General features: G+C 43.2%; 1 protein-coding gene and 1 long non-coding RNA gene across 2 annotated transcripts; one reads left to right on the top strand and one right to left on the bottom strand.

Moving 5' to 3' along the window:
- Positions 1-481: 481 nt before the first annotated feature.
- Positions 482-23,563, bottom strand: ASAH1 (N-acylsphingosine amidohydrolase 1). The gene is made up of 14 exons (XM_081875892.1): positions 23,404-23,563; positions 15,527-15,573; positions 14,932-15,022; positions 13,766-13,852; positions 11,789-11,867; positions 10,999-11,073; positions 10,841-10,886; positions 8,513-8,657; positions 7,870-7,924; positions 7,430-7,511; positions 5,484-5,615; positions 4,548-4,671; positions 3,022-3,078; positions 482-1,863 (listed from the first exon to the last, which is right to left on the bottom strand). The coding sequence occupies exons 1-14, from the start codon at positions 23,476-23,478 to the stop codon at positions 1,774-1,776; spliced, it is 1,185 nt and encodes a 394-aa protein (XP_081732018.1). The 5' UTR covers positions 23,479-23,563; the 3' UTR covers positions 482-1,773.
- Positions 23,564-23,665: 102 nt separating this feature from the next.
- On the top strand, positions 23,666-27,586 carry LOC309349739. The gene is made up of 3 exons (XR_014160153.1): positions 23,666-23,849; positions 25,734-25,832; positions 27,219-27,586. It is a non-coding gene; the product is annotated as an uncharacterized lncRNA (long non-coding RNA).
- The last annotated feature ends 106 nt before the right edge of the window (positions 27,587-27,692 follow it).

Here is a 27,692-nt window from a genome sequence, read left to right as displayed (position 1 = left end):
TGTGTAAAACCAGCAAGGCATTCCTTATAAACTTGTGTCCTTTTCGGCTGGGAACTCCAACTGTGGGGGTGGGGGTGGACAGCTGGTCGGAAAGGGAGGGGCAGATCTGCATTAATGCATTAACACACCAACGTAATATTCAGATGTAGGCGCAGGGCCACTTTCTTCTTTGGAACTTGCCTCTCCTGCCACTCAGAGCATGTTAACCAGGCATTCAGAACCACCCTTTCCAAACTACCATTCCTCCCTAAGGGAAATTTGCGCTTGGGTGTAACACAGCCCTTGAGATGCATATCAAATCACCAGAAGGACTTTTGAATCAACAGACAAAAGGCACGGCCAATTTGTGGGTGTAGGATTAGCCGCCTCTGCAGAACACTGTCAATCCCTGAGAGGAAAGGGAGCGGCTTTGCAGAAGCTGCAATACAGTTTAGCTCAATCCTCGCTTTGCTTTCCCAAAGAAGTCAGACAAAGCAACGTGGACCATTTTCCCCACAATTTATTTAATTGTAAAGCTATCCAGAATATATTAAAAGTACATTCTTTGTACTGTCTAGCAGTACGGAAACATTCGTAGCTACGTTAGATTAGTAGGAAAACGGAATAACTTTTATTCCAGTGCCTAAACCTTTTAGAAAGGAGCCACCTCTAATCTACTGAACTGGGGGATCAGGGAGTGGCACAGGGCAAAGGAAGAGGTAGGCAGGGATGGATGGACCCATTTTGTCATAGTCAGGAATACCCAAAACCAGTGCCATTTTTCTAGAAAAAGGGGTGCTGGAACTCACCATGAACACCTCCCTCGTTCTCCCAGAATGGCAATGGCGCCCACCTGAGAGGTGCCAGAACAGAGTTCCGGGGGGAAAAAAAAAAGCCCTGCCCCAAACCACTGCTCATTCCCCAGGTTAGCCAATTATGCTCATTAAAAAGCAGCAATTTAAAACCTGCCTGCTTGCACTGAAAGCAGCACAATTTGTATTAGCCCAGCTAAGAAGTCTCCCATGCTTAAACCTGTCGCTAATGCTACCACCTCGCTCTTTAAGAGCACAGGAGAGGCAGCCTGGCCATCTGTTTGTTAACTTAAGGAAAGAGTGTTGTAAGGTTAGCGCTGCTCTCCCTCCCAGCTCTTTAAAAAAAAAAGTCGGGGGGAGGGGGAGAGAATTAATTCCCCACAGGAAGGAGCCAAGATAGCCCTCAAAGGCTGGAGGAGATTGCCATGCTGTTGGAAATGACCCCTGCTCCCAGTTTGGAAGGGATGGAAAAGGGGAGCCAAAAGCCCCACAACATTTATTCAGAACTGGGAAAATCCACTGTGGCACAGAGGCAGCTGGCAGTCGGATCGCAAGGCCAAATACTGGGCTTTCTTTTAAAAGACTGACAGCAACCCTCCACCTGAAGGGAGTTTGTACAATGCCTTTTCTAAGCCTACAACAGATCTCCAGCACCAAGCCTGAGAGACTAAACTTTGGAGGAAATCATGCCCAGGGATTGCACTGCAAGACATTTCCTAAACATTGACGGGCTGAAGCAGCGTGTAAGGAAAATAGAGATCCAAAAAGCCGACTGTTTAAGTTTCAATTCATAGGAAGTGCACCTTAACAGTATGTTAAATGCAAGGGGTACGGTTTACACTGGCAAACCATTGCATAACTGCCAGGTTTAGAAAATCATCATCTCATAAGACACGCTGCAAGTGAAGGGGAGTCTTGGATGAAGTACAGCCTCTGTCTTTTCCTGCCTGGTGAGCATCCATTTCATAAGCCACCCGAGTCCTCACCAGGGGCTACAGGGGTCCGGACACTCCCTCAGGTAAGTCTCTATATGGCCTTCAGAAACCTCGAGCAGCGTTGTAGACACAGTCAGCTAAATGGGGGGGAAAGCAAAGTTTTCACGGCTTTAATGAGTCTGAACCAAAGACAGGAGAATAAGTCAATACAGTCATACCTTGGTTTTCGAACAGCTTAGTTCTTGAACGTTTTGGCTCCTGAACGCCACAAACCTGGAAGTGACTGTTCCGGTTTGTGAACTATAATTGGATGCTGAATGTCCAAGATGACTTCTGCGTCTTCCGATTGGCTGCAGGAAATTCCTGCAGCCAATCAGAAGCTGCGGTTTGGTTTCTGAATGTTTCGGAAGTCAAATGGATTTCCGGAACGGATTCCATTCGACTTCCAAGGTACGACTGTACCATGAAGCAGATTGCTTTTCTAAAGAAAGTGTTTTATATTGACAAGGGTGGAAAGCTATGTCTTAGTTAGACCAAACATAAAAGCCTTGCATGAAATGCAACAATGCTTTGATTTACAGATGCCGGGGGGGGGGGGGGAGGGGAGGGACTCCACACCAAGCGGAATCCGTGCTGCCAATATCCTGAAATCTAAGAGAATTAAGACTAACTACCCCAAAAATTGCCAGCATGCCCTTTTAAAATGTGGGTTTTTGGGGTAGAGGGTTATTGGGTTGTTGTTTTTATTTTGATTATGTCTTTTGTGGTTTTATATTTTGCTTTTATTCTGTGAACTGCCCTGAGACCTCTGGGTATAAGGCGGTATATAAATTCAATAAATAATAATAAATAAATAATATTACAATGGTGCCTCGCAAGACGAAATTAATTCGTTCTTGCTTCGTCTTACGGTTTTTTTCGTCTTGCGAAGCACGGCTATTAGCGGCTTAGCGGCTATTAGCGGTTTCGTCTTGCAAAGCACCTCGAAAAACGGAAAACCCTTTCGTCTTGCGAGTTTTTCGTCTTGCGAGGCATTCTTCTTGTGGGGCACCACTGTAAATGCACTGTCTCTCGTGTGTGTTTCCACACATGTGTATGGCTTAGATTGTCTTGTGGCTTGGTTTTCATCCCCAACTCTGGGATCTAAGGAGTACAAAGAATATTCTAGGCAGAAATAATCTGCTGTGGCAACCACCTGTCTTAAGAGCAGCAATAGAAAGTCTTCGCCCCTTTTGCCTACCAAGACCTGAATAAGGTAACAACATGCTAGACAAGGAAGAGTGAGGACGAGTTACCTTATTGAGAATGGGCTTCGTGGAGAGAATGTTGTACAGAGCTGGCAATGAGATGTTCTGCGTGGGTGAAAAATAGAGAAAACAAAGATTTAAATTACCTGCAGACTTGAGCCAAAACAAAGCTTCAACCTAAGCAGTTTCTTTACCAAATTTCAACATCCGACCTCTGCTAAGCAGCAGTGAAGCCAAATGTTGACTCCCTCTATAGAGCAGGGAACCATTTTTCTGAAGCGTTGCATTCCCCTGGAGGCCATCTGCTGCTGGGTGTGGGGTCATGTACCAGCAGAGGGTGCAGACAGACAAAAAAAAATCTGGATTACAGTGGAACCTCGGTTGTCAAACATTTCAGAAGCCGAACAATTTGGAACCCGAATGCCAAACAACCCAAAAGTGAATGCTTCAGTTTTTGAACAATTTTCAGAAGTCAAACAGCTTCTGCGGTGTGTTTTTCCATTTTCGCCATTCATTTTGCTGACAGCTCTTTAATTTTCGGTTTTTGAATGATTTTCGGAAGTCGAATGGACTTCCAGAACTGATTATGTTAAAAAACTGAGGTTCCACTGTGTAACTAGCTTCAAATTTTGCCTCCAATTAGTATTTCCAATCTTGTGCAGTTCTGCTCAGATTCAAGCTCCACTGAGTTATCCTTGAAAAGGGATTTATTATTGTTGTTGTTATTATTGTTATTGTTATTCTTCTTCTTCTTCTTTAGTACAACATACCTGGAGTTGTCAAATTGATGCTTGTGGGCACCAGGGTTCCCACCACTGCTTCCTAGGTGTCTGTGAAAGGTCTCAGTAAACATCTCACTGAGAATCTACAGTGCATGAGTGTGTTTGCTCCTGCTCAGCCTCTCCTATGTGGAACAAGTTCCTTTAAACGTGCCCACAAACGGAGGTCAGGAGTGGACACACTGTTCTAAATGGAGGAGAGGTGCAAAGCTTCTCTTTGTGAGCGCTGTGGTACCTTTTCCTAAAAAGTTGGCACGGGCAGATGTGGGGCATGCCTGCACCATGTTGTGGTCCTATCAGTTTCATTTTGAAACAATGGTGCTGGACTGACGTATGGAGCCCAGCTGCCCGTATGGAGTGTCAATTTAATTAAAATATATTAATAACAATTTTATTATTGATACCCATCCCATCTGGCTGCGTTTCCCCAGCCACTCTGGGTGGCTTCCAGCAAAATAAAAAAATAAAAAAATAGTAAGATGTCAAACATTAAAAATGGTCGGGTTTTGTCTCCTGTAATAGGCCTTTGAGTTACATGATTTTAATTTATTTTGCATGTCTTAGACCAAGCATGACCAAAATCCGTTTTGGGGGCCTAATCCGGTTTAACCTGGCCCATGTGACATTTATTTCCTTGGGTAAAATCCCCAAACAAACAAACAAACAAACAACTCAACAACTTTGGGGTCAAATCATAATAAAAGAAAGGTCAACAACTTCAATCCCAAAAAAGGGTCAGCCCTCATCAAATCTGGCCCTCTTTGAAAAAGTTTGGACACCACTGTTTAGACCTACCTCTTGCTTTGTTTGGTTCAAACAGCTCATTGTAGGGCTTCTCCGGTCATCCAGAACAAGTGGAGGCTTCCAGCGGTCATAATTGGTTTCCACTACATACCAGACGCCATTTTTTGTGTCCAAGCTTGAAAGAAGTAGCAAACATCAACACTTATTTTCTGGCAATGATGCACCTTAAATGATTTTTAGGTAAAGGTAAAGGGACCCCTGACCAATAGGTCCAGTCATGACAGACACTGGGGTTGTGGCGCTCATCTCGCTTTATTGGCCGAGGGAGCTGGCATACAGCTTCTGGGTCATGTGGCCAGCATGACTAAGCCGCTTCTGGCAAACCAGAGCAGCGCACGGAAATGCTGTTTACCTTCCCGCCGGAGCGGTACCTATTTATCTAGTTGCACTTTGACATGCTTTCGAACTGCTAGGTTGGCAGGAGCAGGGACTGAGCAACGGGAGCTCACCCAGTCATGGGGATTCGAACCGCCAACCTTCTGATCGGCAAGTCCTAGGGTCTGTGGTTTAACCCACAGCACCACCCGCATCCCTAAATGATTTTTACTTCTAACTAATTTCTGTTGGAAGACTCAGAATACCTAAAAGGAAGTCCCAGATGAGCCACTGACCTGATCCACCAGGCTCTTATGTTCTTGAACGTTACCCTCAGAGTTCAACTGGCTTAAAGCACAGTACCCCAAAACTGGTCTCATGTCACCAATGTGAATGGTAAAGTCAGAAGCCATGGCGGATTTTTACTGAAAACAAGGAGGATACCGATTCAAAACTATAAAAGCATGGGGGAATGTACACAAGGAAGAGACACTGCAGAGAGACCGAATCCTCAGTAATGCATTAACAAGAGCTGGTTGGTGTAGCAGCTGTAGCAAAATCACTTACAGGCGACAGATCTGCTTAAATCGTTTTACCATCAGGCATACTTACTCCCAGATATCCAACAATGCAACACGGGAACGTGTAATGACACATCCCTCGCCGGATTTGTTTCCCCCTAGTATGAAGTAAGCTGGAGCCAGCAGCTTTGAATGAGCCAGTCTGTCCTTTGCATCTTCGTAACTACATGCAAGAACAGAAACAGCAATGAGACAGGCGCGTTAACCAGGTATTGCATGGAAATTGTGAAGCTGGTAGGCCAGAGCCTTTCAAAATACTCTCATGTAAAGCAGCAAATGCCTAGTGTGGAAGGGTATTGTGGTGGAGTTGTGTAAGAGGGCAAAGGGGGGGAAAGACCTTGTTTGAGGCTGGGTAGGTGGGAGAATCAAGAGGCAGAGAAAGGAGAGGAGACTCATACGTGATGGACCTATCAACAAGCAACAGGCTTCTGGGTAATGATGCATAATGAAAATGCTCTTCCCAAAAAAGCCTGAAGCATTCTTATTAGATAGACAGACTTTATTCGCATTAGCCAATGGCCATAGCAACATAAAACAAGCAATATATACAATTAAAAAGACAACAATGGGTAAAAAGGGCAAATCAAATGACCAAGATTATCGTTCAGATAGTGGCCCTTAATCTCATTGCACCCTCGATAAACCTGGCAACCTTTGCTGTTGTCTGATCATTTTGATCTGATAAAAGAAAGAAGAATGTGTATGCAAATGGGCAGCCTGGGAAGGTAAGTAAGAGTGGGGTAATGATCTCATTCCTCAGATCTTTATAAAGGGGACAGGACAGGAGAACATGAGCCACTGTTTCCAGCTTGCCATCTCCACGTGGGCAGAGTCGCTTCTCAGTTGGAATCTTTTGGTATCTGCCCTCAAGTACGGCAGAGGGCATCACATCCAATCTGGCTAGTGTGAAGGCACGTCCGTATTTTGGGATAGTTAATTTATACAAATATGGTGCCAGGGAATCAAACTGAGAAGGGGGTGGGGAAGCATACCAAGGAAAGAGTTTCTTTATAATGGCCAGAAGCATTCTTATTAGGAATAATAGGATTAGAAGTCCTCCCCCCCCCCCGCAAAAGATGGTAGTAAAATTATTTATGTATGTGACCACAGCAGTCAAAGAAGGCAAGAAGGAAAGAAAGCAAGGTTCCAAGAAAAGAGGAATGGATTTCGAAGTTAATGTGGAGAGGGCGAGATTGACGGCAAAAATATGAGACTGAAAGGAAGGAAAGCATATGGAAGAATGGAAATTCCTTTCGGGCTATTTTTTAAAAAGCATTCTAGCCAAATGAAATCGATAGCAGGTCTTGAAATATATGCAACGGGAGGACAGTAAGAATGCTGTAAATAATGGGAGAACAGTAAGAATGCTGTAAATAAAGAAATGCAGAGTAGAATAAGTATTGTCTATAGACTCTATAAGGCAGCAGGTAACTGGGGGGGGGGGGGAGACATCATGAACGCAGGGATGGGAAGTCAAATTGTTAAGAAAAGTGCATTGAAGTTTATAAAACCAATAAAAATTTAACTAGAGGAAGAAAGAAGAAAAGAGACTCGTCCATTGCTCCTGTAAGCCTCGAGGCAGGCAAGAAGCAGCAAAGCACTTCCTCTATCGAGGAACACACAATGCATTTGAAGGATGAAGCATCCCACTCCATAACCAACCTCAAGGCTCCTCCCATGTCAGAGGCGGGAGCCAGTTGAGTAGAGAAGAGGAGGAGGAATGGTAGAACGTGAAACATGCAACCCTGCTGCACAGCACCTTGTTGATCCATGGATGGTACCAGGCAGGTTTGAACGTTAAACAGGTTTTCCTAAGTATTGCACAATGTAAATATCAATGGAACCAAGATGGCGGTAGTCAAGACGAGAAAGAACAGACTTAAACAAAGAGACATTATAAAATGAGATTGCGATTATTCCTAATTTCCCTGGCTTGGCCATATATGCAGATAAACCGCTTCACAATTTGACTGTTACCTTGTACTGTTTTCCAACACAGATCTGGTGAGAAAGCTCATCCACCAACCGTTTCTCTGGCCGAGGAGCCACTCAAAGACTCCTGCAAGAGACACAAATTCAAAGAGCTTTATGACCACATGCAGCCTTAGCACTGTTTAAGCATCTCATCTTTCAGTTTAATTCAACCGAGCTGAAAGTCACCCCAAACCATTTCCATGCGGCTTGCTTCTTGGGACAATGGTTGGGCGTGCCCTGCTATTGCTTCATGCCACACAGCTTCTCATATAGTTTCTTACAACATGCATCACACTGCTCTCTCCACTTTCTCCCCTGTATCTTGTGAAACTGGAACCTCCAATGATTTGGGTGAGGTGGGGTATAACGCTACTAAAATTTCCCCATTTTATGAAAACTAAAAAACCCCAAAGACACAGGAACAGAGCATTAAGCATACTCACCAATATAACCTCCATCAAGACTGAACCGCTCATTCATGGTTAGAGTAAAAATGCCCTAAAACACAAAGTCAGTTAACAGTGTTTATTAATACCCAGCAGTTAGAAAACAGAGACACAGTTAAGCTAATTCTGTAGTGCTTTAAGAAGGCCACTGTGAGCGACAGAAATCTACTATCCATTGTATTATATAGTCTTTGGGCCCCAATGTTTTACAAATGCTCTTCCTCTTTGTACATGCATACCTAGTGATGTGAGGTGAGGTGAGGACACAAGCATCATATGCTCATATAGATGTTTGCCAAAATACACATTCTGCACACAGTGAACGCCACTCTCCCAAGGCTTCATAAAATAAACTATTACACATTTAAGGTGCTTCGAGACTCTGCTGTTTTCTCTACAAGGCACTAATATGCCTGGCTTTGTTTTCAGCAAAGTTTGCAACATCAGATTCAATGGAAAATTAAGGGCGGATGCCACCAGCAGTAGAAGCCTCTGAAGTCACCTGCTTGCTCCTAAGGGAAGGGGAAGATGAAGCAGGCAAGCCTGTGTGTCTCAAGCCTGTTCATACTCATAATGGCAAGCTATGGTTTACTGTTACATCAGAATGCACCTAGTGTTGTCCAAATAAAGGAATACTCACTGGCTTCAATCCAGAAAACATTCCCACGTAGCCTGCAAAATTTGCAGACCTGAACACTGTTTTATTGTTCCTTTGAAAATCCAGCGACACCATGAGCGGCTTCAGCTTCTGCGTTGTCTTCCAAGAACTAGCATTCACATCCCACCTGCAGGAAAAGCAACACCACTTAAACATAAGCAAGAACTGTCTATTTAATGCAAATTGCAACTAATCCACAGCAATGTAAAATGGACTCTCTCAGATTTTTGGGTCTTTCAAGCTGGATGCATGAACAGCTAATATTTGGGCGGCTTTCCTTGGAAAAAGCGAGCATGTAAAAATCTGTTTCATCTCTCTCCCCTCCCCACAACAGGAGCAAGCACCAGATTTGGGCAAAACCTGAGGCAAAGCAGAACGCCTCTGGGAGGCACAAGTTGAAGCAGAGACCCATCCCATGAAGTGCTTCATAGCACCTCAGTGATCCAGATGTCAAAACATTGTTGCAAACACCCAGAAGTGACAGTGTTTACCATAATGCTAGGGGCAGGGTGATGAGGGAGAGTGCTTATAATTGGGAAGGAATGACTGGCATCAGCATTCTCCAATCCAAGGGCTTCAGGGGAGGGAGCAGCTTTGCCAAACTGTCTCCCAACTTAAGGAAGGTATCAGCATAGGGAGCAAAGAGGAGATGGAGGAAGAGTTCTGCTGGGTCCTACCCCAAAAGCTCCTCGGCCAGGGTTCCCCAAACTTGGGTCTCCACCTGTTATTTGGACTACAATTCCCATCATCCCTGACCACTGGTCCTACTAGCTAGGGCTGATGGGAGTTGTAGTCCCAAAACAGCTGGACACCCAAGCTTGGGAAACCCTGGTCTAGGGGCTTTTGGTTTGCGATGTGGCAGGCTGTACCTACTTCTACCAGAAAGAAGCGGGGGAAACCATTTTAGCTTTGTTTGTTTGTTTCTCAGTAATAGATTGGGTTTGGAAGGCAATCAAGTGGACTAGGAGCATTATCTTGTCTTTTTCAAGTTAACGACTCAAACATTGAAAGCTCACGTGGACTAAGCAAAGGCGTGGTTGTTTTGGGTTGCTCAATGTTTTACATTGTCTTAGCGCTCTTCTGTTAAGGAAGCTGTATATAATTTTGTTGTCTGAGCTCCTCCAGTGATGGAAATGAAATGTATTGTTGGCAGAATAAATGTTTTCACTAAGGGGGGGGGAGTGGATTAGGAGCCATGAAGCAAATCAGGTAGCCTCTGAACAGACAAATTGAACTGCTGTACAAAGTGCTGGGTCTGGATCTGAACCAAATCTTGTGGTCAATGCACATTGCTACCCTGGTATGTTCAGAAAATGGAATCCAGTTGGGGCATCAGGCGGAACAGGGTTGAAGGTGGCATGAGGGGCTGCAGGGGGCTGAAGTTGGCAAAAATCACCCCACTTCCTCTTCTATTAACTGGAGGAGTCTGCTGAATCAAAAGCCCTTCTGTGAGAGCAAGACCCCAATTAGATGCTACCCACAGTCTTCATGGAACACTGCTAAGTCATGGGCCTTTTATTTTTTTAACAATTTATTCAAAAGTTACAATACTTTTTAAATGAATATATCCCCTCTGCAAACAGCTCTGTGATGATAGTGGCATTAAAAAATCCTGTTCTTCAATAAAAGAGAAAAAGGGAGCCCAGATTGTATCAAAGGTGTTTTTTTGGGAGATAGGAGGGATAGATGGTTTAGTGATTTTGGAGGTCAGATAAAAGACTTTTTCTCAAAAGGTGCTGTGTGTGTGTGTGTGTGTGTGTGTGTGTGTGTGTGTACATATATATATATATATATATATATGCTTTCGTAGATTTTCACGGGTACAGGAATGCAGGTTTTGGTGTCCTCGGGTGTCTTCCCGTGTAACACCCCAACTTTTACACACCAACTTTTTTGACACCCCAACTTTTACACGGGAAGACACCCGAGGACACCAAAACCTGCATATATATATATATATATATATATATATTCACTATGCTTCTTTCTTAATAAAAATCTATTTTGATAAATTAAAAAAAAGTCACTGCTGAAAATGACAACCTCAGAGCTTCTCCCTTTTATAGAAAATGGTGAAAATTATGACAGCACACGTATTTCCCCCTCTAAAGATGCTCCAAAGAAATTGAGAAAGGCAGGCCTTCCAATCATCATAGTTAAAGATGCTGCAGATTAACTAAACGTTCTGCTCACTGCTTAGTCTCAAAGCAATAAAAAAGGTAAGGTAAAAAACATTTCACCCCCCCCCCCCCAATGTAGAAAGTTTGTGGATCCACCAGAGCAGGTTGGACCTCACTGGTACATACATACCCAAGAAACAATCCAAAATCAAGATTTCTGGCATGGTACAGCTTTCCTGGTTGGAAAGGAAAAGGAGGTGGTGGAGAGAAATGGAATTAAGGTCAAAGAAAAAAAATACCTTAAGCACTATCTTTAAAATACATGTTGTTGGCTAAGCATTCATTTACCTGTGGGGTCTTCTGCTATTATCGAAGTGCACACTGTGAAGACTTCATAGAAGATATTGAACAGAACAATGTCACCTAAATTGGAAGGTGGGAAGGGAAGAGAGAGAAAGAGAGACCTTTCATCAAAGTGACCATTAAAAACAACGGATAAAAGCAAGTATACACATAAAAGGAAGAAAATGGAGACAGGAAATATCTTCAGAATAGCACTTCTTACTGTGCTTGGTTCATATGTCTATGGACTGCAAGCCACAAGACAGAGACACTGAGCAGGAAATCTACAAGACTGGCCATTTCAGAAGTTGCTTAGAAGCCTGCAAAGAGGATGGGCAACTTGTTGGTCAATCCTATTTTAGTACCTCTGTGAGATGCCCCTCTTTTCAGCTTTTGAGTTGATACAGGAATAAAATTGACTTGCTCTCCTGAATTATGCAATACACAGGGTGCATAATCTATAGCTTGATGATTTTTAATCCAGGAATAAGATTACAGGATCCTATTCTCTGTTCAGATATGCAAATATTGTGCTCCCGGCATGCTAAAGGTGAGAATATTACTGTACAGACTTTCACTCAGTAGAAAACCCGGTCAGCCTTCCTGGTCAGGTCTTACATTTAAATAGACACCTGCTCTTCATCTCTGCTACAAACATTTAAGCACTCCTGTTCCACAAATGCATTATAACCTCAGCATGTATTGCTACAGTGGCTGAAATGTTCAATTGCACCAAATTATGCCTTTAATAGTGTGCTTTCAGAGCCAGACACAGTAATAACAAAATGGAAATTACCTAAAGGAGCATCAATTGCAGAAGCGATGCCTTTGATCTCATCATTGAAAGGATAGGGAAGGGTGGAACCTAACCAACCCTAAGAAGAAAAGCCACAAGTTATTAAAACCTGAAAACATAGTAAATAATTTTCTATTTTTAATTTATCTGTCTCCATATATTTCCTTCTCAGTCCCAATTATCTCACTTGGTGTAAACAGAGCACCTTTACAGAGCATTAGTGTCATTTCACAAACTACAAAGGAACAAACTCAGTTTTGCAGTCTGATCAACAGGCAGCACAGCCAATTGTGACTCCCCAATGGGTACATATGAACAACACACGTTGGCTGCAATTGCACTCTACAATTTTTAGGTGTACACTTAACTAACAAAAGCTATGTGCTAAGTGGCCTGTAGTTGCCTCAGTAGACATTTGAGACTTTGTGGACTGTTGAAACCTTTAAAAAAAAAGAACTTGCTTATCAAGAATTTAGCTGCAGGATGACCTCCATTAACAAAGTCCAAGGCACTGTGGTTTGGCTGGCATTTTGGAGCTCCAATATCCTTCTCCTCTTGCATTTTTACATTAATCTGAACACCATGGTTCATGCAGATAATTGTCAAGAGAAAAGAGAAAGATTTTGTGGAAGATGGAGGTTCAAAACAGAACTACTGTAAATTTATTTACTCATTCCTGCACAGACTGCAGCCACAATCCGCAGACCAGTTAGGACGCTTATTTCAAGGTCCCTGAGCTCACTTTCTACCATTTTTGCAACCCTTATTGCGTTACATCCTATTTTTCCAGATTTCGCTTCCTTCTTGCAGTAGCTATTTCCAGAGCAATGTGCAACAAACTCCAGTTCAAACTCTGGTTTAAATGTAAACTGAATAAATAGGCTCCCTTTTATTTCTGAGTAACGCCTGCTGAAATAAGTGGACACTGGAGAAGTTCATTAAGAAGACACTCTGAAACATTAGTAGACAATTAGAAGACAATTCTACTGTGTTTCACTTGGAGTATACCCCCGGAAATGAATGAACATGACTAAGTTAGGCCCATTAATTTAAATGGTCTAATCTTCCATCTACACAATACATTTAAACCAGTAACATACCGCTTTAAACAGTCATGGATTCCCCCACAGAATCCTGGGAAGAGTAGTTTGTTAAGGGACCCTCTTCCCTCTCACAGAACTACAGTTCCCAGAATTCCACAGGAAAGGGGACTGACTGTTAAACCACTCTGGGTTTTCTAACAAATCTCAGCACCCTTAACATACCAGAGTTCCCTGGATTATTTGGGGAAAGCCACAAATGTTCAACGTGGCACGATATTGTTTCAAATGTATACCCCATGCGTGTAACACCCTGACAAGATTGCACAAATCTGAAAAACATTCCAGGGCCCCCGATCACCTGAAAGCCTCTTTGCATCTGGGCCAACGATAGTGATACCCCCCCTTAAGTTACTCGGGAGCCTATCATTTTCTAGCTCATCACAGGATTTGCCTGCGTGAATCCTTCCTGCATCTCTCCGAATCCCTTCTAGTTGCTTTTTCCCACACAGCTCAGTGGTAAAGCACATGTTTTGCCTGGGAAAGATGCTAGATTCAATCTGAGGTTTTCCTAGCAGGGCTGGGGTAGTCTCCTGCCTGACGAAAGTTGACAGTCTGAACCTGCATACGGCAGCATCCTGGCTTCCAAGCAACAGCCAGATAGCCTGGAGCGGTGATAAATCTCTGCACAGTAATGTACAAACTCAAAATCATGACTGGCTTTCTGGGTGCAGTGGCACACCAAAGAGATTTTCATTAAGGGGCCTGCAATGATGCCAAGGACTCCTGCCAGAATTCACACTAAGCATCAGATCCTGTTGATAACTAGTGCACTTATTTCCCCATTTTTGGCTTATTAGCAGCTGCGGTTCAGACAGGTTCAGCAAGCTGGATTCAACTTTCCCCTACATTTTAGAGAAAATGGAAAGGTACTCACCAATTTAGATTCCAGTGATGCTATGGCTTTTCCACTATGAACAAATGTGAGTAAAATATCTTTCATAAGTTTAAGGACATCCTTCAGCTGGAAAAGTTTAAGAAAAAGCTCAGGTGAACACACTTTTAGGGTAATGCAAGAGCCACTTAAAACATATAACCCTTTCACATGTGCCGAAGCACACCTGAAACAAGCAGTCTTTAATAGGGATGAGTTGACACTTTCAACTATGTTCACTGACGCAATGTGAAACGTCTTTTGTAAAGGTAGAGAGTTCTTTCTTCAGGCAAACTTCATGCATTGTTAAGCCCCGCCTATCCTGTATGTTGTGACCATTCCAAGTCTCAGTTGCTATCAATGGGTGCTCTGAGGGAGGAGGGAACACCCTAATTCTATGAATTGCCCTATCTGCTTTTGCTTGCCCATCCCAATGAGGCCTCTGCTGTTTTGCATCCTGACAAGGCCTCCTTCACAGCTTTGCAATGGCAAAACCCCACCCTTACAAACTGGAATGTGGCCAGGCAGGAGAGCAGAAGTGGAGAGTTGTGTCTATTAAGATTCCACAAGACTGAACCTATGACCATACCCCCAGAAGAACAAAAACAGGAAGTGAATTCACAGCCGAAGAAGAAGAGGAGGAGGAGTTTGGATTTGATATTGCGCTTTATCACTACCCGAAGGAGTCTCAAAGTGGCTAACATTCTCCTTTCTCTTCCTCCCCCACAACAAACACTCTTTGAAGGACTGAGAGACTTCAGAGAAGTGTGACTAGCCCAAGGTCACCCAGCAGCTGCATGCGGAAGAGCAGAGACGCGAACCCGGTTCACCAGATTACGAGTCACCAAATTATGCTCTTAACCACTACACCACACTGGCTCTCATGCACATTTACTTGAATGCCAGCTTGTGTCTGTTCCTCAGTTAAAGCCATTTTACTAGGCATTCTGACCGAGGATTTTTGGCCTTGAAATAAAAGGCAATGTAGAATTCAAGCATCTTTTCCTGAACACAATTTAAAATATTTCCCTCCAGCTTTGGGGGCAGGATTAAAGCCTGTTTCATTAAGCAGTACATCTAAGTTAGCGGAAATTAACGCCTGCATCTCATTAAAAATGCACCCAGAAGAAAGGCTCTGATTCTGACCTCCTCCCCACCATGTTCCCTACCTCTGCATCTTTGTCACGTGCCAACTGGACCCATCTCTCACTTGGTGGCAGGTCAAGATTTATGATGTAGGTGGGAATCTTTCCTTTGTACCTGAAAAAGGAGCGATTTTCATGAAACGCAGAAAGGTGTCGCTACACTTAAACTACTGTTTTGCAGCTGTTGCCTTCAGGCATCTTTCTGCTTAATATTTTCTAAGTAATTTATATTTACATTGCCTAGTTTTCATCCATCAATATTTAACACAAACATATTTAACACAAGCACATTTTACTTATATTTAGGCCTAGTAGCGGTCTTCTTTTATGATCGCTGAAGACAATTCAGGAATCTTCATTAAGCTAATTTACACAATTCTTTTCCATGTACCCTCATTCTGCAAAAATCACCACTGGGTACAATACTAGTACAAACTAGGTACAATATTCTCTAGCTGAATATTTGGTCAGTGATATAGTAAGGTAATAGCAGCACCACAATCTGGACTCAATGGGCCAAGTTCCAAGTTTATGTTATGTTAATTAAATTTGTAAGTAAACAGGATCACAAGTAGACAGCAACTATCAGCTACTGAGCTGTCCTTAATAAGTTACTTACGTTGGTCCTGAGGGAGGATATGCTAGTGTTTTGCATTCTTCAGCCAACTGCAAAAAAACAAGACAAAACCTTTTTGAGAACAAACATTTTTATAATTGTTTCATGCAAAAATATTCAGAGTTCTTGTTGCCTTCTCAGCTTTTGCAGACAAAAAAAAAAAAAAACCCATGTAGGACTAAAGTTGCAGTCATATGCACTTACCAAAGACTAAAGTCCCGCGAAACTCATTGAGCCCTGCCTAGGATTGAACTAGTATACCTGAACTCTCTGTTTGCAGGTGTCAAGATTAGGGTTCAAAAATGCAAACAACTATCTGGGAACTTTTTTTTCTATGCATGTTTAAAATGGGCTGGTTTGGGCATAACTGTGAATCATGCAGGGAGCCTCTGACTTTGAGCATGCTTGTCTCTTTTTTGACGCATGTCAGAAGGAGGCGGCAAGTGGGAAACAGCTAGTTCTTACCTTCCTAGAAGCCCCCTTCTCTGGCAACAAAAAACTGCCCTATGTGGTGGTTAGGTGAAGAAGATGAAAAAACGTTCCACTCATAGTAGTGGGATTTTCCCCCAAGCCAAATCACTACGCAGTGGGAGGCTTTTTTTGTGGTGTTAGAAGCAGCAGCACACAGGCAGTGTTAGAAACTCAAATATATAAACTACCTAGCTGTCATTTTTGTGGCAGATGGCTTGAAAGTCATATTTTTCAATTTCAGGAACTTTTTGGTAGTGGCTGATAGCCAGGTGCAAAATGCACATGACAAATTCCGAATGCTGCAGGTAGGGAAATGCTAACATTTCCTTTTTGAGCTTCAACTAGCACACAAAGCTTTTGCTTTCAGCTATTTGCTTGCCTCTTGGATCTAGAACAGGTCTGAAGTTTTATGTTGCTTGCGAAGCAAGATATACTACAATCCAATACTGTAGAGACTCATCTGATGGTGGGTAGCCCAGAGTCCTTACCTGCTGAAAAGCAATTTTTTTAAAAGCCATGAGAGTAAGATCTTGAACCAGTGGTCCTCATTTGGATTCCAGCTTTCATCAGCCCTTAGCCAGGGACGATGGAAGTTGTACTCCAGCAACATCAGTGAGAGCCACCACGTTCCCCGCCCTGACCTAGAGTCAAAACTGGTTAGCTCCATTGTATTTGAAATAAAGAATTTTCAAGCTTCTTATTGAAACACAGTGAGAAGGTACTTAAGCAGAGAGCACTTGCAAAAAAAGCCACTCTGCCTCTAATGCAGAAAGAAGAATGAAACCATAGGATTCGCAAAGGTGTTACTCAAACAGTCGGGATTATGTAAGCAGACACAGAAATGCCACTGTTGTAGGCTGGGAGCTGTCTATTTAATTGATGGAATGGCAATTCATTAAGTGGCAACAGACCGCTCTTCAATTTATTTCTGTCTTTTAAACTAGCATTCCAGAAAAAGAAAAAGACTGTACGTTCCCTATGATGTGTATTTTGCATCTTCACTCCCTGCCATACCGTTTAGCAGAGCTTACTAGCCCCGTTAAGGTATTAGCTTCCCCCATCTGGTTAGGTAGAGTGTGGACAATTCTGACTGGCTCCCTCCGCACGGCATGTTGGAGGGCGGACATCTGCAGCAGGGATGTGTCCACATAGGCTCCCCTTACTCAATCAGGGTTCTAAATCGGGTGAGGACTTCTATACAAGCACCGGAATAGGGCTAACAAAGTGAGCCAGGACCATGCTGCATTGAGCTTCCCAGCCTGCGACTCCTATCCGTGGTGTTTCATCTGTTGATGTGTGGACAGTTAGTACATGATGGTCCTACTCAACAATATCTTGAGTGTGGGCAAAGAACTTCCCACAGGAAAGCAGACTCCTCTACTAAAGTCTTAACACGCTGAGCAACCCTCAAAGTGGGTAGGGAGAGGCAATTATTATTATTATTATTATTATTATTATTATTATTATTATTAATTAAATGTGCATACCACCCTTCATCCAAAGATCACAGGGTGGATCACAACAGAAAAACACAAAACGAGAACACAAAATACTTAATAAACTAAACCAAAAACATAATAATAACCCCCTTCCCACAAATTATCCAAAGGCCTGGCTAAAGAGAAATATTTTTGCCTGATGCCTAATGAAGGTGCCAGGTGAGCCTTCCTGGGGAGAGCATTCCACAGATAGGGAGCCACAGTAGAAAAGTCTCGTTCTTGTGTTGCCACCCTCTGGACCTTTCATGGAGGCACACAAAAAAGGGCCTCAGATAATGATCACAGGGTCCTGGTCAGTTCATATGGGGAAAGGTGGTCCTGGGCAGTCAAAACCAGCACTTTGAATTGGGCACGGAAACTAACTGGCAGCCAGGCTAGGATCAGTGTAATATACTCAAACCATCTTGCCCCAGTGAGTAACTTGGTTGACGAATTCTGCACTAGCCAAAGTTTCTGAACTGTCTTCAGAGGCAGCGGCACTTATAAAGTGTTTCAGTAATCCAACCTAGAGGTTACCAGAGCGTAGACAACAGAAGTTAGGCTATCCCTGTCCGGATAGGGGTGTAACTGGGCCAGCAGCCGAAGTTGATGGAAGGTACTCCGGGCCATTGAGGCCAACTGAGCCTCGAGCGACAGAAAAGGATCCAGAAGGACCCCCAAGCTATGAACCTGCTCCTTCAGAGGAAGTGTAACCCCATCAAGAGCAGGCAATCTCCCACCCATCTGGTCTAGGGAACCACCCACTAACAGTGCCTTATCTGGATTGAATTTCAGGTTGTTGGCTCTCATCCAGTCCATCACCGAGGCAAGACACTGGTCCAGCACATCCACTGCCTCACTTGCAGATGTAAAAGAGAAGTAGAGCTATTTGTCTTTGGCATATTGCTGACAATGTACTCCCAAAATTCTGGATAACCCCACCCAGTGGTTTCAGGTCTATGTTAAACTGCATGGGGGGGGTGGATTAAATCCCGAGAAACACTACACTGAAGGCTCCATGGGGCTGAAGAACATACCCCAAGCAACACGCTCTGGGAATGACCATCCATTTCCCAGCATGTCCCCCAGTCTCCTGTCAGCCCCAGAGCTTCAATTCTAGTTGTGGATATTTTGGGGTTCAGTATTTTCGCTCTGGATTGAAGAGAGACAGCGGCACAGAGGGCATTCTGAGAGTGCTCCCCGCTTTTACACAATGTCACTCGTACACATGAGGGGCCCCAGAACATAACCCTCACCTAAGTGTGGGGACGCCTGTGCTTAAAAGAGAGGCAACCCTCCTGATCAGATCAGACAATACTGCAGCAATCATAACTATTATCATGCACAGACCAGGGCTGCAATTCTGTGCCCACTCTCAATATCCATGCCAAACACACAGCCCAATGGCTTCAGGCTATCGCAGGGGAGGGGCCAGATGCTCACCCAATTTTATGCACAATTCTCCTTCACAAGATACCTGTGTAAAGGTGCATTGCGTAACTTCAAGAACTGGTACACTTCTACTTGCTTGTCTTCCTCTTTTATCAGACAGAGCATCTGCAATAAGGGAGTATCTTACCTTTTCGCCAACTAACTCAGACTGTCAGCTCAAGTATTTGCATAGGTGCATACAAGGGTTGTAAGAGAAAGGCAACTCTTTTTTCCCCTTTTCTATTTTTAGTGAATTACTTAAGTGTAATTCAAAATTCTCCTCCTCTGCCTTTCCCCGCTTCCCCCTCCCCCCAAATCTATTTAACTGTTTTGGAATCTTCTTGTCTTCTGTGTGGTTTGGACTAATTTTTGGTTTTTCAGAAGACAGAACTTGCAATTGCCAATGGATATAAAATGGAGAGAATTGTTTTGCCAGCGATAAAGTAATATTTGCACTATGTCAAGAACTCTGCTGAAAAAAATAAGGGATATTACACCTTAAATGAGGTTACACAAGGATGTAATTAAAAGGTTCCCACCAGAGGCACTATTTCACAACACAGTAATGCTTATGACAGATAAACATATGCAGCAAAGTTCAAAGACCTGTTTTGGGGATCACAGATCCACAATTTTTGATTTTTACTTTGACATGCACTCAATCTTTAGCCTATTTAATATAAGAAATAGTCACTTGGCAGGTAGAACCAGCAGGGCTGTTGTGAATCACATGAAACTGATGCAAGCAATTTCCCTTGCTCTCCAAACATGGAAAAACTAGTCAGTTTCACAATATGTATTAGAAATAACTTGACTGCATAATAAATGTGGGATTCAGCCCCTTTGCAAATGCCCCTCTATTTGGTACAAACAAACATTTATCTCAAGATCAGTCGCAACCAATCTTGTAAGAGAGGATGAATTCAGATCAACACTCAAAATGCAAAAAAAGTGCAAGAAATTTTTGAAGTAGAAGGGCAGCTCCTCTGACTCAACTCTAGTGAAACTGTCATGTGATACTTGTTAATACACTTTGCCATAGCTAAGCGTTAACTAAGACCACATTTGAACATCTATGTTGTCCATTTGGTTCTGTTGGGAAGGAATATACGTTTCAAGAAGAGATTACACATCCATGAACTGCCGCACTCAGCAATTCGTTTCTCTAAACGAAACAAGAAGGTAATTGCTCTGCTAAGTCACAAGATGCAGCATAAGCAGATCTGAGCTCCTCACAAGTTGGACTTGAGAGATCAGCCTACTCAAAGAACATGTTGTTTAAACAAAGGGGGAAACGTGCTCCTGTATTTGGATATAAGTAGAATGGGGAAATATAGAAATATACAACAGTATACAAGGAATTCAAGGAAATACAGTAGCTTTGCTGCTATAGATCATCATAGGCAACACTAGTCAAACAGCTCTTGAATATTTTGTGAGAGGGAATGGCTAAAATTAGGTGCTTAGAGACCCATTTAGTCATCTGGCTATCTTGACCTCCAGAAGCAAAGGCAATGTTAAGAAGGCACTATGTAGAAAACAAGATGGGAGAGATTAACAGTTGTAGGTTTACCAGAGACATCTGGTTGGCTATTGTGAGAAGAGAACTCTGCACTAGATGGGTCACTGGCTTGATCCAGAGGGCTCTGATGTAAACGTCAAGGCTTTAAACTCATCAAGTGAAAAAGATTATCATTAAATCATTAGTGGATCAGTTCATTTAACTTCGGCAACATGAAAGACAAAGCAAAGGTATTTTCACACATGACAGCCATATGTCACTTTGGAACTTGGCTGGTGCAAAGGATTAAGTGGAAGGAAGGCATTTAAAACCACACATACATTTCTGGCTAATATAGTACAGATGTTTTGTTCAAGAGTCCGCACTGTCAAAGCAGGCACATTATTTTATAACAGCCTATGAAAAGATCTCACAAAAATGGTTTCCAGCTACCTGAGCATCTAGACATTTAGGCCTTCTGCCTATGCCATGTATGGCCTGAGCAGTGTACGTGACTAAGCTCCAATTCACAACTAAGGACTTTGGATAGAATCAGAGTTGGAAGGGATTGCAGAGGTCATCGAGTTCAATCCCCTGCAATGTAGGATTTTTTTGCCCAACACGGTGCTCAAACCCATGACCTTGGGGGGGGTGTTTCTCATGCTCTACGAATTGAGCTATCACACATATATATGCAAGGAGAATTATCTCATCTATGGTCACCTGCAAAGCGGACAGCTGACTGCTTCATCATATGGATGGCTCTCTGTTTCCTATACCGCTGCAACATTTTGGGAAATAGGCAGATTATTTGTATTTAAAAAAATGCAACTATGCAGTGAATAATAATGATAACAATCGTCAACCTCTGTGCCACTGCTTAATTTCTAAGACGAGAGCTCGAAAGTCATGACCAGAAATCCATCTGCCTCCCCAACCTTACCTAGTTGTGGAAATGGCTCAGAAAGAACAAAGGACTTTTGACATGTTCCAAACCACTCCCTTTAACATTGCTTCATGCGTTCTGTACATGAGATACTAAGAAAAACGTACTGCCTAAAATACTGCCTCAAATTGTAAAGCACTTCTACAACCATTGTAAAGCACTTCTACAACCGTTATGCCAGTGGTTCTCAAACGGTGTGGTGCAGCACACTGGTGTGCAGGAGAGGATGGCAAGTGTGGCAGGACCCGCTCAAAAAAACATTCAAACATTTCAGTACAGCATAGCATCATTAAAAAAAAAGAAAAAAAGAATATGGGAGGGATATCTTGTTAAAATGAGAGCACGATACCGAGCACAATCCTAGCTGTGTTTTCCAATAAGTTATCAAATTAGAAAAATGGGTGCGGCGCAAGGAAATTTTTATTCTGAATCTATGGCCCAGGGAAAACAGTGAGAGCCACTGCACTATGCTCGGGGGGGGGGGGGGAGAGTATACACACAAATGCTGTTTGTTTAGCAGGACCTTCAAATCCAACCACGCCCCCACCCACAGTCCAGCTGATTCTGACTCAGGATAGGAGCCTCCAAAGATGTAGGCAACTGACACAAATCCTCCCCACTGGGAAAATCATTACTAGCCCTGCATCTGTCTGAAAGATGCACAAAGCAGGAAGATTTCAGCATTCCCAGCAAAAAGTGAAGAGAAACAACAATAGGGCTGCCTATTTCGCTTCCTCTGAAATATACAGACCAATAGGATTAAATCATCCCTTGGTAGTCCTTTGGCCTTTCCTGCTCTTCTCATGGTCAGCATGGTAAAAAGCAATTGCTTTGGGTCCTCCCTCCCTCCTCCTAGGACCAAGCCTGTAAATCGGTCAATGAAAATGAAAGCCTCTGAGCATATGGGTGCGGCATTTGCCTTGCTTTGTTATAACTTCCTACACTGCCCTTGGACCTGAAAATCACAGGGTGGCTGCGACTACAGCTGCTTGGATGTTATTAGCTTGGAGACTGAAAGAAGGCAGAGTCCCTACCAGAGAAGAATGGCAGATTAAGTTGATGGGACCCGGAGAATCAGAAACAGGAAGAGCAAGATTTTAATAAAGGGGGAAATATATAATTTGCCTTAAAAACCATTGCAAGCAATTAAAATCATTAGTAGGATTGGAATTACACTAGTGGTTTCATGTTGAAATTTGGGAACGCGCTCCCATCAGATGTCAAAGAAATAAACAACTACGGTATCAGACTTTTAGAAGACATCTGAAGGGAGCCCTGTTTAGGGAAGTTTTTAATGACTGGTGTTTTAATGTATTTTTAATCTTTTGTTGGAAGCTGCCCAGAGTGGCTGGGGAAACTCAGCCAGATGGGCAGGATACATAAGAATAAGAATAAGAATAATGTTGTTATTGAGATTTAAAAGATTTGGATTAATAAACAAGATGCAGGAGGAAAAAGGTTAATACAAGGACCCACAAAGGGGAAAAGGGAAGGAGATTCTTTGGAATTCTCTTTTTATGTTGACTGTTAATTGTTTATTAATTCTTAAAATCTGAAAAGCTAAATAAAACAAACAAACAAAGCAGAAGATCACAGGGCGGTTCGCAACAGAAAATGAACTTCCCTTTCAGCCTGGAGGGTTCAGTGGGTGAGAGTGCAGTGCTGACAACGCCCAGGTCGCAGGTTCGATCCCGGTGCGGGGCAGCGGCATATTCACCCCTGCATGGCGGGGGCTGGACTAGATGACCCTGGGGGTCCCTTCCGACTCCAACCACCCTGGGATCCTTTGAAAAGGAAAGGGAGAGTCTGCCTGCTCAGCAGCAGCAGCAGCAGCAGCAGCAGCAGCAGCTGCAACCCTTTCCGCGGATGCGCCGAGACAAACAACGAAGGCGCACTCTGCACCTGCTCAGGAACGCTTTTGGCTGGCGGGGGTAGTGGGGAGTGTTGGGTTTTTTTGTGCGTGTGCGTCTCTTTCTCTCTCTCTTTTAACTCCGCCGCTTTCCCCGAGGGGGGGGGGAGAAAGGAGAGGAAGCGAGCCCGAAGAGAAACTTACCGGGTCCTTGGCCACCGCAGCCCCCAAAACGACGGCGGCGACGGCGACGACAACGAAGACCCCCGGCGCCTGCATCTCCCTGCTCTCGACTTGGCACGCAGAGCTTCTCCCCGCCGTGTGGGAGCTTCGCTCTGAGGCGCCGAGGAAGATGAAGAAGGGGCGGGGCCTCGAGAATCACATGACCTCTTCCGCATTGGCAGGCCCGCCTCCGTTACGTGAAACGGGCGCGCGGGACGTCCGCCGGCGCAAAAAGGCGGGAAGCGCCTGAGGGCCGAGCGGCGGCCTCGTCCGACTGCCTGATTGAGGAACTGAGGGGAAGAAGGCGACGTTTCGCGCGGCTTCTTCCCTCACAGTTGAGCGGCCTCAAGTTACATATAAGCGGACTCGGCCACACGGCTGTGAAGGAAACGCTTCACAGTGTAACTTGCCCATGCTAGGTGGCGCCGGTGAGCTAGGGCAAATTTCACGTATTTTTCAAAACAGTTTTTTTAAAAAAACATTTCCACGGCGTGTTTTTTTTTTTAATTCCCTGCCGGGTTTCCCAAACTTGGGTCTCCGGTTTGTTGTTTTCCGGGACTACGGATTCTGAGCATCACCGAGCGCTGACCTGACTGGCTGGGCATCTTGGGAGTTGTAGCACACTCTCCGATGAAAAGAGAGATGTTTGATATTTATACCCAGCCACTCTGCGCAGCTGCCAACACATATATAAATGTAATAAAACATTGAGCGTTAAAAAAATACCCTATGCTATACAGTACAGCGCTGCCTTCAGACAGCTAAGGGGTTGGATAACTCCACACCCTCCAATGAAAATGGCATCATACCATACTCTCTGACATTTCTGCAATGAAAGTAGGGACATCCCATTTCATAATGATAATTTTGCTATTTATACTCCGCCTGTCTGACTGCGTTGCCCCAGCCACTCTGGGCAGCTTCCAACATGCTAAAACATAAAACGTTTTTTAAAAAACTTTGCTATACCTTGGTTCTCAAATTTAATCCACTCCGGAAATCTGTTCTAAAACGGAAGTGTTTCAAAATCGTAGCACACTTTCCCATAGAAAGTAATGCCAAACAGATTAATCCGTTCCAGACTTTTAAAAACAAGCCCTAAAACAGCAATTTAACATGCATTTTACCATTGATCCAGAAAATGAAAGCAATAATGTACTGTACTATTAAATAAATAAGACAGTATTGTAGATGATTTAAAAAAAAATTTTTTTCTTACATGCACTGATGATAGTCATTGTTTGGATGGGGGGCTTTTATCCATTTCTGCAGTCACAAAATCAATCAATCAGTAGCTGAACTGGGTTCCACACAGTCACAAAAACAAATTAACCGAAAAAGCCTCAAAAACAAAAACGCAAAATAAATAGCAAAAACAAAAGGGCCAAACTTAATCCATTCCGGAAGTCCGTGTGCCTTCTGAAATGTTCAAAAACCAAGGCACAGCTTCTGATTGGTTCAGGCACCCTGGAAACAACCGCCGACAGCCGCATCGGATGTTCAGCTTCCGAGAAATGTTCGAAAACCAGAACACTTCTGGGTTTTCGGCATTTGGGAACCAAGGCTTTTGAGTCCCAAGGTACAGTACTACTCTATCTAAAAACATAATAACAGCATGCATGAACATTCCCCTTGGGGAAATTAGGAACACCTTATACAGAAAAGTCGCAGGACACAGAGCAGATCCCTGCACTGCAGCGGGTTGGACTAGATGACTCTTGGGGGTCCCTTCCAACTCTAATAATACCCTATAACAGCATTTCCCAAACTTGGGTCTTCAGCTGTTTTTGGACTACAGGAGACCCTCCAAGGCCAGGGATATCCTCGATTTAGAGAAGCCGTCCCAGTTTCTCATTTGATCCCGGGATGTCCCACTTTTCCTTTGGATGTCCCTATTTTCAATGGAGAAATGTTGGAGGGCATGGAGTTATTTGACCCCCGAGCCGTCCTGGGTCTGTTGTATAGGAAAGGGGTTTTTTTTAATGTTGAATGTTTTCTTATGTTTTTATACTATATATGTTGGAAGCTGCCCAGAGTTGCTGGGGCAACGCAGTCAAATATGTGGGGTAGAAATAGTAAAATTATCATTGTGGAGTGGGACGTCCCTATTTTCTTTGGAGAAAAGGTGGAGGCTATGCAGTTCCTGTCAACCCTGACCACTGGTTCTGCTAGCGAGGGATGGTAGGAATTGTGGTCCAAAAACAGCTGGAGACTCAGGTTTGGGATACTTAATTTTAGAGTTTGTTGAATTGACTTCTTTGTTTTTAGAACTTAATGTTTTTCTGTTTCCTTATCTTTTAAACATGTACCAGGCAGAGGGCCTTCTTGGCAGTGGCATCCTAACGGTAGATGTCAAGAAAATGAAGAATTATACAAGTTTTGGAAGACATCTGAAGGCAGCCCTATTTGAGGTAGTTTTTAATGCTTTTTTAGATATGCTGTAAGTCACCCAGAGTGGTGGGGAAAACCCAGGCAAATGGGTGGCGTATAAATAAAATGACTACTACTACTACTTTGATGGCTTTATGCCTTTAAGAGATTGATTCATTTGTTTAATAAATAAATGTGTGTTTTCCCCCTTTTTGGGTAGTTTAACATTGTGGTACAATGAAAATATTGGATTCTACCTGTGATATTAGGGACGTGGGTGGCGCTGTGAGTTAAACCACAGAGCATAGGACTTGCTGATCAGAAGGTCGGCGGTTCGAATCCCCGCGACGGGGTGAGCTCCCATTGCTCAGTCCCTGCTCCTGCCAACCTAGCAGTTCGAAAGCACGTCAAAGTGCAAGTAGATAAATAGGTACCGCTCCAGCGGGAAGGTAAACGGTGTTTCCGTGCGCTGCTCTGGTTCACCAGAAGCGGCTTAGTCATGCTGGCCACATGACCTGGAAGCTGTACACCAGCTCTCTCGGCCAATAAAGCGAGATGAGTGCCACAACCCCAGAGTCGGTCACGACTGGACCTAATGGTCAGGGGTCCCTTTACCTTTATCTTTACCTGTGATATTAACCCAGAGTTAACTGCAAGGGTGGCTGAGTTTCTGTTAATAGTATGTTTTAGAGTGGTGAATGGCAGTTTAGCAGGAAGCCACTCCAATGAAAATTTATGTTGCTATATATCTTATATGGTTGTTTCTTTGCTTATATTTTTTTAAAAATTGTATATGGATGTTTTAAGATTATCTATATCTGCAATACCTAATAAAGATTTGTAGAAATAAACAAAAAAAATCAATGTTTTGCACTGTTACTGTTTTAATTGTTTTCTTAAATTGTATTATGCAGTGGCTGTTGCTGATTTTTATTCTGAGCTGCTTTAAAAAAGCTTGGTTTATTAATTTTTTTACTAGATTTTTTAGCCTCCCTTTCAGGGTGTCTGTCAATTTTTTTACTAGATTTTTTAGCCTCCCTTTCAGGGTGTCTGTCAAGGTGTCTCCCCACAAGGCAGTTCACACAACATGATCAGGGACAAAAAACAAAACAAACATGTACTGTATATCCTTGTTCTTCCTGTGTGTGGCAATTATTCTGTCCGTAATGTTTCTTCCTGTCTTTGTAAAATATGTATTATGTCTATCTTTTCCCGGTTCTTGCTGTTCTCCATCATGCCTTGGGCAGAGCTATTAGCTATTAGCCCACAGCTTACAATATATATAAAAACACAACAAAACATCCAACATTAAGAAACAAAATTTCCTGTATGAGCAACAAACCAACCAATAAATCAATGGAAATCAATAACAACAGCAACAAGAATAAACAGTTTATAGTTATACCCAAATTAAAACAACCTCCAAGCCCAACAGAACATTTAACCAACCCAACAAAAACAAAACAGAGGAACCAAAATTGGAAACATTTAAAACATTTTTGCCAGTCGTCTCAACCCAAGAGTTGTTCTCGCAATGTCCCTCGGGCCTCCCAGGAGCCTCTTTCGGCTGTTCAAGGTGAGCCTGGGCTCCACCCCCTAGGCCAGGTAGATGTGGGCTTTGCAGCAGGGAGCAGGTCTTCCTTCCAGCACTTGCGGCAGCAAATTACTGTAAATCCCATCCATCTATCCAAGGTACCATTGGGATGTGAACTTAATGGGAAAGTTTGCATACCCCTCAGAGCCTTACCCAAAGCTTACTGCTTTTCTGGTTCGTATTACTCCTTGAGAAGTCCCTATCTGGGAGAAGAAACAATCGAGGAAGACTGGGAAAAATTTAAAGACTATTTGAAAAAACATTATAAGTTGTATGAATGTTAAAAAATGCACTTTTGAGGAAATTC

This window comes from Podarcis erhardii (assembly GCF_964252035.2).
Source record: "Podarcis erhardii genome assembly, chromosome: 9".
Lineage (NCBI taxonomy): Eukaryota > Metazoa > Chordata > Lepidosauria > Squamata > Lacertidae > Podarcis > Podarcis erhardii.
This window is presented reverse-complemented; position numbering and strand designations above follow the sequence as displayed.

Coding starts and splice junctions, on each gene's coding strand:
- ASAH1 (XM_081875892.1), bottom strand. CDS start 23,478: ATGCAGGCGCCGGGGGTCTTCGTTGTCGTCGCCGTCGCCGCCGTCGTT. Junction 15,574..23,403: donor CTGCGGTGGCCAAGGACCCG/GTAAGTTTCTCT, acceptor GTTTTTTTGCAG/TTGGCTGAAGAATGCAAAAC. Junction 7,925..8,512: donor TGTTTTCTGGATTGAAGCCA/GTGAGTATTCCT, acceptor TTTGTGTTTTAG/GGCATTTTTACTCTAACCAT.